Source organism: Portunus trituberculatus, chromosome 37 (genome assembly GCF_017591435.1).
Source record: "Portunus trituberculatus isolate SZX2019 chromosome 37, ASM1759143v1, whole genome shotgun sequence".
Taxonomy (NCBI): Eukaryota; Metazoa; Arthropoda; class Malacostraca; order Decapoda; family Portunidae; genus Portunus; species Portunus trituberculatus.
The window spans coordinates 17,339,042-17,351,541 of record NC_059291.1 but is presented as its reverse complement, the minus strand read 5'-3'; the positions used below and the strand labels follow the sequence as shown (position 1 = coordinate 17,351,541).

The 12,500-nt window shown below is 41.1% G+C and overlaps 1 protein-coding gene across 8 annotated transcripts in view; it reads left to right on the top strand.

Annotated features, from left to right (window-relative positions):
- Positions 1–12,500, top strand: part of LOC123513850 (serine/arginine repetitive matrix protein 2-like) — a 146,395-nt gene that overhangs the window by 65,420 nt on the left and 68,475 nt on the right. For all 8 annotated transcript variants that reach the window (XR_006677463.1, XR_006677462.1, XM_045271263.1 and 5 more), the window contains one exon: positions 5,453–5,610. Coding sequence is in view for 6 of the 8 variants with exons in the window: in XM_045271263.1 (XP_045127198.1) it covers positions 5,453–5,610 (158 nt within the window). In the remaining 2 variants the exon portion in view is untranslated. The remainder of the gene's footprint in view (positions 1–5,452; positions 5,611–12,500) is intronic.

The window sequence follows — 12,500 nt, the reverse complement described above, 5'->3', positions numbered from 1 at the left end:
TAACCTTCCTCGGAGATCTCCATCCTCGAAGATTTCAATGTTCACCACCAGGTTCGGTTTTCCTCTCCCTTCACTAACCATCCTGGTGAACTAGCTTTCACCTTTGCTATCCTTCATGACCTAGAGCAACTGATGCAACACCCTACTCGTATCCCTGACCGTCTTCGAGATACGCCCAACATTTTTTTTTCTATTCCTCATCTCTAATCCTTCAGTTTATGCAGTTACCGTATCTTATCCGTTGGGCTCCTTCGATCACAATCTCATCTCTGTATCTTGTCCTATTTCTTCATTCCCTCCTCAGGATCCCCCAAAGCGGAGGTGCCTCTGGCGTTTTACTTCGGCCAGATGGGGGGACCTGAGAAAGTACAATGCTGATTTTTCCTGGAATGATTACTATTTCCGTGTCAGAGACCCATTTCTGTGTGTTGAACGCATAACTGAGGTGATAGTGTCTGGCATGGAGGCGTACATTCCTTATTCTTTTTCTTAACCTAAACCTTCCCAACCTTGGTTTAACACAGCCTGTACTCGTGCTATACGTGATAGAGAGGTTGCCCACAAAAGGTACTTGAGCCTTCCATCTCCCGAATATCATACACTTTATATCTCTGCCCGAAATTATGCCAAGTCTCTTCTTCAATTGCCAAACACTCATTCATAAACAGAAAATGTCAAAATCTTTAAAACTCTAACTCCCCTTGTGACTTCTGGCATCTCGCCAAAAACATCTCCAATAGCTTTACTTCTTCATCTTTTCCTCCTTTATTTCATCCTGATAGCACCACTGCTATCTCATCTGTCTCTAAAGCTGAATTCTTCTCTCAAACCTTTGCTAAAAACTCAACATTGGATTATTCTGGGCTTGTCCCTCCCTCTCCTCCTCCCTCTGACTATTTCATGTTTTCAATCAAATTTTTTCGTAATGATGTTTTCCATGCCCTCGCTGGCCTAAACCATCGGAAAGTCGGGAAGTCAACAGATCACGCAGGGACGCCACAGAACGCCTGACTTTTTTATCTCTCTAAGATTTTTTATTGGGGCAGAGAAAACTTAGAATTTTTTAATGCCTCAAAAACTCAATTCCTCCATCTATCAAATCGACACAACCTTCCAGACAATTATCTTCTCTTCTACTATGAAACTCAACTGTCTTCCTCTTCTACACTGAATATCCTGTTTGTCCTTTATTCATAATCATAACTGGAAACATCTCATCCCTTGCTAAAACAGCTTTTATGAAATTGGGCGTTCTGCGGCGTCTCCGCCAGTTTTTCTCGCCCCATTCCAACTGCTAACTCTGTACAAGGTACTTATCCGTCCTTGTATGGAGTACTCATCGCATGTTGGGGGATAGGGGATTCCACTCATACAGCTTTATTAGATAGAGTAGAATCAAAAGCTTTTCGTCTCATCAACTCCCCTCCTCTGACTGACTGTCTTCAGCCTAGCTCTTTCTCACCGCCGAAACGTTGCATCCCTTTCTATGTTTTATCGCTATTCTTATGCTAACTGCGCTATTGATCTTGCTAATTGCATGCCTCCCCTCCTCCTGCGGCCCGCTGCACAAGGCTTTCTTCTTCCTCTCATCCCTATTATGTCCAACCTCTAATCCAAGAGTTAACCAGCATTCTCAGTCATTCATACCTTTCACTGGTAAACTCTGGAACTCCCTACCTGCTTCTATATTTCCATCTTCCTACGACTTAACTTCTTTTAAGAGAGAGGTTTAAAGGCATTTGTCACAGGCTTTTGGTTAAGTCTTTCAAATCTTTTAGGGAAATTCTAGTTCCAATGGACCTTTTTTTTCTAATATTGTTTTGGCCTTGGTAGTTCTCCTTCTTGCATAAATAAGTAGTAATAATAGTAGTAGTAGTAGTAGTAGTAGTAGTAGTAGTAGTAGTAGTAGTAGTAGTAGTAGTAGTAGTAGTAGTAGTAGTAGTAGTAGTAGTAGTAGTAGTAGTAGTAGTAGTAGTAGTAGTAGTAGTAGTAGTAGTAGTAGTAGTAGTAGTAGTAGTAGTAATGATAATAATAATGATAACAATGATAGAAATAATAATAATAAATATATCAATAACAATAATGATAATGATAACAATAATAATAATAATAATAATAATAATAATAATAATAACTGATAACAACAGCAACAACGGGAACACTAGCAGCAGCAATAGTAAAATACCGTGATGGTGGTAGTCGTAGTAGCTGTAGTAGTAGCAGCACCAGCAACAGCACCAGTATCAGTAGCACCAGTAGTACCACCACCACCAACAACAACAACAATAACAACAACAACAACTACAACAACAACAATAACAACAACAACGACGGTGACGACGACGACGAAGGCGACGACGACTACGACGAGGACGACAGCAGCAGCAGCAGCAGCAGCAGCAGCAGTAGTAGTAGTTGTTGTAGTAGTAGTAGTAGTAGTAGTAGTAGTGGTACTAGTAGTAGTAGCAGTTGCTACAGTATAAAAGTATGAGTATTATTGCAAAGTTATAATATAAATGTACGCAATCGTATGAAAAGTAAGAATTAGGAGAATGAGAACCCCTCCCTGTATTTTTATTTCTGCAATGAGACAATAATATTGTTTGGAACACCCATTCTTAAGGATGACGTCAGTTTGGAATACATTTAGTACCATCAGTAGCTGTAATACAAGCTGTAACAGCAGAAAAGATTTGTAAAGATGGGAAGGAGTTTCCAGAAACAAAGATGCGGTGCAGTATAATATATAGAGGCTTCACGGCCGCTTAGCGTGTGTGAAGGAAAGTAATCAGCTGGTAAGCAGATCAGGACACTTTTGCCCACCCATCATCCAGTACAGTACGGTGATCACACCAGCCGGCAGCCACGCAGTGACGACCACAACACGAGAGACAACAGACACTTTGTCTAGCACGCCGCTAGAAAAGAGAGCAGGTACAGGGAAGGACGTACGGAGATTACCCAAAAGCAAATTAGTGTGACGCATGTAGAGGGACAAAGGGATATTGACAGGTGTCGGAGGGCGGTGTGGCGAGGCGAGGTGAGAGCTGGGTTCCCTTTGTATGCGACACTGTCATAAAAGCCTTGTGTAACTTAGGTGGCAGGATGCACCAGTACCACGGCGCACTAATTAACACCCGCGGCGAGAGGCAAGGCCTCTAATATGACGGCGGTAAGTAGTACTGGTGATGGTGGTGGTGGTGGTGGTGGCTGTAGTAGTAGTTGTAGTTGTAGTAGTAACTGTAGTTATTGTTGTTGTTGCTGTGGTGGTGGTATTAATGGTAGTGGTAGTGTGTATCTCTCTCTCTCTCTCTCTCTCTCTCTCTCTCTCTCTCTCTCTCTCTCTCTCTCTCTCTCTCTCTCTCTCTCTCTCTCTCTCTCTCTCTCTCTCTCTCTCTCTCTCTCTCTCTCTCTCTCTCTCTCTCTCTCTCTCTCTCTCTCTCTCTCTCTCTCTCTCTCTCTCTCTCTCTCTCTCTCTGTGTGTGTGTGTGTGTGTGTGTGTGTGTGTGTGTGTGTGTGTGTGTGTGTGTACCCATCTATGACATTAAAACAATAGCACCAATAGTAATAATAGTAAATGGTACTCTTGGCAGCAGCACACTTGGAGAACCAACAATCACACAAACCACAAGCCTTCATCTACAGACATTAACAATAAAAAAAACCTATAGAGATACTTCCAGGTACTGTCTTTCCTCTGTTTACTCTTCACGATAGGCTTATTCTATTTTTTACCATATTGTTTATAGCTCTCTTAAACACTCTTAATACATTAACACAATATAGTTTAAGTGTATAATTATATTTTTCATTATTACTGTTATCATTGTCACCATTACTATCAGTATTATTACATTTCGTTTATCATTACTATTGTTTTTGTTATTGTTATTATTATTGTTATTATTATCATCATTATCATTATTATTATCATTATTATTATTATTATTATTATTATTATTATTATTATTATTATTATCATTATTATTATTATTATCATTATTATTAGTTTTATATTATTATTATCATTATGGTCATTATTATTACTATTATTATTATTATTATTATTATTATTATTATTATTATTATTATTATTATTGTTATCATTATTACTATTATTATTATTATTATTATTATTATCTTTTATTATTATTGTTATTATCATTGTTCTTATTATCATTATTATCATTATTATTATTATTATTATTATTATTATTATTATTATTATTATTATTATTATTATTATTATTATTATTATTATTATTATTTTTTTATTATTATCATTATCATTATTCTTTTTATTATTATTATCATTATTATTATTATTATTATTGTTATTATTATTATTATTATTATTATTATTATTATTATTATCATTATTATTGTCATCATCATCACCATCATCATCATCATCATCATCATCACCATCATCATCATCACCATTATCCTTGTCAGCAACGTTATCATTACAAGTATCTGGAGAGGAATGTGCTACACTTGTCCTTCTCTACCCACCTCCCTTCACTGTTTCTCCACAGCAACACTGATCCCACCCGTCCTCTGGCTTCCACTTGCCACACTCCAATTAGGTGGGCACTTTCTGTTTTATAGCCCCTGGCCAGTCTCCTCCTCTTAGTAAAAAAAGGTATCCCCAACACCTTAGCCTCCTTAACCATCATCACCCACTCCCCTGAAGCAAAACCCTTCCTTGCTCCACTCACCAACCCCTCAATTCCCCTCGCACAGGAAGTACTGGGAGTATCATTATCTGAGGGTCTTTTAAAGTTAGATTATTAACTAAACCAATTTCCTTCCACTTCCAATCTTTAAGAAACAATCACCTCTATGTGTTTCTCAATAAATGCCACGATTTTCTGCACGACATAGTTCTTCACGTTATGGGTTGTTTAATAATTGAGAGCATACCTTCTTACTGTCTTACTCATCCAACCTATCACATATTCCTTTCTCTTCTTTCTCTAAAAGTATCATCCACATGCTTATGAACTCCGATCTAAATTTCTTACCCACTAAATTACTTAAAAACCGTGTTACTCTTATCACGACTTTATTCCATCTTTATCCGTATCTCGCTCTCTCTCTCTCTCTCTCTCTCTCTCTCTCTCTCTCTCTCTCTCTCTCTCTCTCTCTAGCCATACATCATCACATTTCCTGAAACTACATTATCCTAGTTCCACATCATCTCTATCTGCCTCATTACTCTTTCCTGAGCTGCCCTGTCTTTTCTAGTAAGTAATGTAGTGCAACCAAGCACATTACAGAGGAAGGATACAAATGACTGTTGCTATATTGAATCACTTGTAATCCTTTGTAATCACTGTTCTACGTCTGTTTCTCCTTCTTCGCTTGAGTTTCATCACTGTTTTATGTCTCCTTATTCTTCTGCGTTTCATTCTCAATCTATTCTCTCTATCCCCCCCACTCGTACCAGTACGGAGAATCGACACGTCTATTGGATAACGCTGCCCCCCACGCCCCCGCCCCAGCCATCCCGATTCGTCATGAAGCCCACAAGAGCTCCCCGAGGGCCTCCAAGGACGTACAGAAGCTACAGACCCGCCCGGCCGAACACGTCATTAATATGCCCCTGTGAGTATTAAATTCCTTTCCTTCTTCCCATCCGCTATTCTTCGTCAGCTCTGTCGGCGTCATTGTTGCTGTTCTAGTTGTTCCTCTCCCCGGTTACTCAGTCTTAGTTTGTTATTCTCGTTGTCGAGGTGCGTGGACTCTCTCTCTCTCTCTGTGTGTGTGTGTGTGTGTGTGTGTGTGTGTGTGTGTGTGTGTGTGTGTGTGTGTGTGTGTGTAATTCACCACCCACCCAGCCTTCCCCATTACAGAGCAACCTCAGAGCTCATAGACCTATCTTCGGGTAGGACTGAGACCACAACACACTCCACACACTGGGAAAGCGAGGCCACAACCCCTCGAGTTACATCCCGTACCTACTTGCTGCTAGCTGAACAAGGGCTACACATTAAAAGGCTTGCCCATTTGCCTCGCCGCGCCCAGGACTTGATCTCGGGCCTTTTCGGTTGTGAGCCGTGCGTGCTAGCCACTACACTACACGGTGTGTGTGTGTGTGTGTGTGTGTGTGTGTGTGTGTGTGTGTGTGTGTGTGTAATTCATCACGGTCGTCTGCTGATCACCCAGCCAGCCTTCCCCATTATGGAGCGAGCTCAGAGCTCATAGACCGATCTTCGGGTAAGACTGATACCACAACAAATTCCACACACCGGGAAAGCGAGGCCACAAGCCCTCGAGTTACACCCCATACTTATTAACTGCTGGGTGAACAGGGGCTACACATTAAGAGGCTTGGCCATTTGCCTCATCGCTTTCCGGAATTCGACCCCTGACCCTCTTGGTTGTGAGCCGAGCTTGCTAACCACTACAATACGCGGTGTGTATGTGTGTGTGTGTGTGTGTGTGTGTGTGTGTGTGTGTGTGTGTGTGTGACTATCTTTCATATTATCTTTGTGCGCACGCGCGCGCGCGTGTGTAATTCCCTACGGTCGTCTGTTGGTCACCTAGCCAGCCTTCCTCATTACAGAGCGAGGTCAGAGCTTATAGACCGATTTTCAGGTAAGACTGAGACCACAACACACTCCACACACCGGGAAAGCGAGGCCACATCCCTTCGAGTTATAGCCCATACGTACTTGCTGTTAGGTGAACAGGGGCTACATATTATGAGGCTTGCCCACTTGCCTCGTCGCGTCCGGGACTCGAACCCAGGCCTCCTCGGTTATGAGCCGAGTGTCATAACCATTACACTACTTGGTGTGCACCAATACACTACGCGGTGTGTGTGTGTGTGTGTGTGTGTGTGTGTGTGTGTGTGTGTGTGTGTGTGTTAATGCCTCACTAACTTCCCATTTATTTCTCCTCTCCATTTACAACGTTGCCTACAGTAGGGCCTATACATATTCCACACACTTAGTGTTCCGTGGGTCAGTTATTTCTCTATCGTGACGGTAGCCTACTTGGTTAACCCATCGTTAATTATTCATTCTGGACATCATCGTTATTATCACCACCATTATTGTTATCGTTATCGTAATCATCTCGACCATTAGTCTACGGCATTAAATGTCATCTCCAAAAGATTAGAATAGCAGTGTGTGTGTGTGTGTGTGTGTGTGTGTGTGTGTGTGTGTGTGTGTGTGTGTGTGTGTGTGTGTGTGTGTGTGTGTGTGTGTGTGTGTGTGTGTGTGTGTGTGTGTCCCTTAGCATCATCCAGGGGATGATGGATTGTCTTAATTAATTGTTGCAATTAAGGGAAATGAGAAGACTAATGAACACATCTGTGGGCGAATGGCTGAGGGAGAGAAACCTGTGTAGCTTTTGAATGTGGGTGTGTGAGGTGTGAGTAACGGTGAGGGTGAGGGTGCTAAGTGCGTTGTTATCCTGTGTTCATACTTTACTAACTTAGGAAGTAATAAACGTCCTGGAAGGGTATGAATGTTCTTGTCGAGATAAAGAATTGATGATCTAATGACCGCACTAATTAACGTTCTTATTGTGAGGGCGTCCTTTTCGTGCACTTTTATCCTCACATCTCATTGTCTGTCCTTCTTGCACTCTCCGTTAATTAATCCCTTAACTTTAAATGACGTCATAGTATCTATTCTTAAACATTACAGCGTCTTATCTCCACTAATTATAATAGGATCTAATGGATGTTATTAAGATCTCGACTGGTGTTTTCGTAATATGGTAACAATTCAATTTCATTTTAACAGTCTCTTATGAATGCTATAAATGTTTTGATTAGTATTTTCTTAATGTAGTTATAGCTTAAGACTAATTTTATCATGCTCTAGTGATTATTATAAAGGCGTTTTCGCAATGTAATGATAATTTAGTAGAAATCATACATAATCAAGGGAACAATATCCACGAGAATCAAACAAATTACCTTTGTAACATTTAGAAATAGTGCTGATGAAAGAACAAGGTGTGTATGGATAACCAAGACGATTCTCCAAGTAAAATATCAACGATAGTCGTTCAAAAGTTTGGGTTACTTTACCACTCCTTTTTTCCTGTTAGCGACGTCTTTCCAAAATCTATGTCCTTGTACACATCCCATCTAGCCTTAATACCAGTAATGACAATATCGCATTAAATTCATCTGACTAACTATAAAGTAAGATTTGAAAAGATATACACTTACTACATATTTTCTACATTAGTGTTTCCATTTCAAATTACATTCCAAATTTGCACTGGACACTTTCTATTTCCCTTGATAAACCACAACAGTCGAAGAGTTTCGCATATCTTGAAAATATCCCCTCATTTTCTACTCAAAACATTTTCTGGCTTCGGTATTCTATCTGGTGTTATATCCTGTTTTATTTTGTTCTAATACCTGCGTTACATACATTCGGTGGTGATGGCGGTGGTGGTGTCGATGGTGGTTGGTAGTGTTAGTGATAGCGCTGTCCTGTGAATGGTATAGGCAGACGTTCACTGCTAAATCCACCATAGTCGTGTAGGTCATGAGAGTTATCTAGGTAAATGTTGGGCTTTACTGGTCATCAAAACTTGTACACACACACACACACACACACACACACACACACAAAACGGTACGTGTAAGACTGTAAGAGGTCATTGAACGCACCATGAGATGATAGCACACGAAAACACACAAAGTCATGAGCTGAGAGTTATCATGAAGACTAAACGTTTGACCACTGGCACGGAACTCACACACACACACACACACACACACACACACACACACACACACACACGCACGCACACACACACACACACACACACACACACACACACACACACACAGTCCAATATAATGCTTAATGAGAAGCAATGCTATGTGCAAATAAAATACATAAATTTTGAAGGAAACTTATTAATGCAGTATTAAAAGAGACATTATTAATTTGATTCAATCCTGTGAAAGCATAAATGGGTAAATACAATTCGGCAAATACTCGGAGACTCTCTCTCTCTCTCTCTCTCTCTCTCTCTCTCTCTCTCTCTCTCTCTCTCTCTAACGCAGCACGTCCTTCTATATCACCTGCCGTAACACATTTCATAGCAGGTGCCATTTAGCGCTGCTCCGCCACACGCCACGCTTGCCGGACTTACAGTTGTGGCGCGACCCGACAGAGGACGAGTAGGTGGTGGCCGCAGACTACGCTCGATATCAAAGGCAGAGGTGATTTACAGCAGGCGAGAATGGAAAGGGAAAGGTTGTGAGGGACTGGGAAAAAGAAGTTGTGTAGCCGGTAAATACTGACCAACATTGGGGCGCAATATCTTTATATATATATATATATATATATATATATATATATATATATATATATATATATATATATATATATATATATATATATATATATATATATATATATATATATATATATATATATATATATATATATATATATATATATATATATATATATATATATATATATATATATATATATATATATATATATATATATATATATATATATATTTTTTTTTTTTTTTTTTTTTTTTTTTTGTTGGGACGCAGACAAGAGTGATATAAGATGTGCGTGTAAGATACTGGTGGCGATGATAATGATGATTACAATAAATGTGAACATGATGACAATGATGATGATGATGATGATGATGATGATGATGATGATGATGACCATGATGTTGACTTTAAAGCTGCCGGAAATGAAAAGAGGGACAAAGAAAGAATAATAAAAATGGAGAAATATTTGCTTGTACGTACACAAACAACGAAATGAGGAGTGAATAAGGCATTTTCTACAAACAGCACACGCACACAGAAGCACTCTCCCCCCCACCTCACACACACCTACTCACACACACACACACACACACACACACACACACACACACACACACACACACACACACACACACACACACACACAATATCCATGGAGCGAGTCAGAGGACGTACAAAGGGAGAATAGAGGAAGTGAAACATAGCATCTCTTCCTTCACATCACTTATTCCTATCTACACCTCACATCCCTGCTCCTACAACACCCCTTTCCACCTTTCAACATCAAACATTCCTATCCTTGGAACAATACCCTTCTCTCCCAACACACACAAACACACCTTTTTCGTATCACTACTTCTTCATATCTATACCTCACACCCTTCATTCAATCCACTCACATCTTTAACATCAAACACTCCTATTCCTGCAACAAATACCCCTTACCTCCCAACAAATACCTGAAGCACTATCTCTACCTACTAGTCCAACACCACAAGTTCCCCAGACAGCACAGTCCCTCCCTAGCAGCAGCAACACTCAGGGCTTCCCTTCCATCACCTTTAACAACACAGCAATGCACGTGATCAACAAATCCTTCAAATCCTTCCTCTCACAAATAATGTTCCTGTAAAATCTATTCTTTCTACTCGATTACCACGCAAGATATACATTCAACGAGTACATAAATCATTTAGATAATAGATATCCAAACATAACATTAACTCAAGCTTGCGTAAACGTTAGACTACCCAGCTTCCTTAAAGAGAGCCACGCCCTTTGCACCAGCCCCTACTAGCCCACAGCAGGCAGTCCGAGGGTTCAGCCTGCTTTTATTGTGGGTATCGTGTGCGTTGCGTGTGTATGTCCTGCTTAACAGTGAGTCACGTTTTCACTCTTTTGGAGATTCACTGTGTCCCGTTGGCAGCCTGTAGCCCCCTAGTGTGTGTGTGTGTGTGTGTGTGTGTGTGTGTGTGTGTAGTTGCCATATACACGATTTAAGTAAATATCACGTTTGACTTAGTCTTCACACTCCACTTTCATCAAATTAAATACATTTTCTTCCTTTCTCACAACACATTTTCTTCCAGACTCATCTCCAGTCCACAAGCTTCTCTTTACGAAAATTTAATTCCCCTCTACAACATTAACGCATCTGGTCTTCCCTTATTTCTTACCTCCTTGTCTCTCCATCATCCTGTCCAAGAGGATCCTTCCTATCCACCAGAACTCCATTCCCCTCACCCTTCTGGATATCATAATTAATCTCCCTCTTCCTCCAGTCCTTCAACTTCTGTCTGTATGTGTGTGTGTGTGTGTGTGTGTGTGTGTGTGTGTGTGTGTGTAATTCACTGTTTGATCTGCTGCAGTCTCTGACGAGACAGCCAGACGTTACCCTACGGAACGAGCTCAGAGCTCATCATTTCCGATCTTCGGATAGGCCTGAGACCAGGCACACACCACACACCGGGACAACAATGTCACAACTCCTCGATTTACATCCCGTACCTACTCACTGCTAGGTGAACAGGGGCTACACGTGAAAGGAGACACACCCAAATATCTCCACCCGGCCGGGGAATCGAACCCCGGTCCTCTGGCTTGTGAAGCCAGCGCTCTAACCACTGAGCTACCGGGCCGTGTGTGTGTGTGTGTGTGTGTGTGTGTGTGTGTGTGTGTGTGTGTGTGTGTGTGTGTGTGTGTGTGTGTGCAGTAACACAAAACGCAAAGGCCAGTCCTCTCACCTTGACACATGAGGTGAGAACATAAAAGAAAATTCAAGTAAATACAAATAATTAGCACAAAACAAGGGCAGAGGCATAACCCCGAGGACGACCCTCACCACACACAGCGGCAAGTCGTCCCTGCAACAACAATTACACAGTTTAGGCGAGTAATGTCAGGTAGATTATACCTGAAGCAATTAAGCAATTAAAACACCAACTTGTTTATGGCGCAGGTGTGACAACGAAGTTGTGCATGGTAAAAAATAGTCTATATACGTAGAACTTACTTTTAAAAGAGGATGTAAGGCGGTGCGGAGAGAGAGAGAGAGAGAGAGAGAGAGAGAGAGAGAGAGAGAGAGAGAGAGAGAGAGAGAGAGAGAGAGAGAGAGAGAGAGAGAGAGAGAGAGAGAGAGAGAGAGAGAGAGAGAGAGAGAGAGAGAGAGAGAGAGAGAGAGAGAGAGAGAGAGAGAGAAAGAGAGAATATGTGAGGGGAAGGGACGAGAAGGGGAACGCGTGGGCCACTGCAACGAGAAAACTTGAGGGGGGAAAAGATGCGTCCCACTGGTAGTAAAATGGGAGCAAGGGAGGAGGTCACGATGAGCTGGGCTCAATAGGGTGGTCATGCTGTGGAGGTGAGACACGCTTTTTGTTGACGCGGATGCCGCCTGTGGAAGGAGCAGAGGTAACAATTCAAACATCACATTCACAATATAGCCACAGCGCAACCACCATACACCTTTCCTTTTCTGATGTTATTCAGAATTCATGGAGCTGTGTACGTGGTTCTCTCATACGGCCATCATCAGTATCAAATGAACAGTTAAGGAACATACAACACTTATATCATGTTTGATTTTTCTCAATCTCGAGTCTTCAGAGCTTCTTAGAATCTCTATCATCAGGTTTCCTAAATTTGTTGGCAGCTTAGAGAACTTAGCAGTGAAGGAAAACACGAAACACAGAACAAATGAATATTGCTTGTTCCT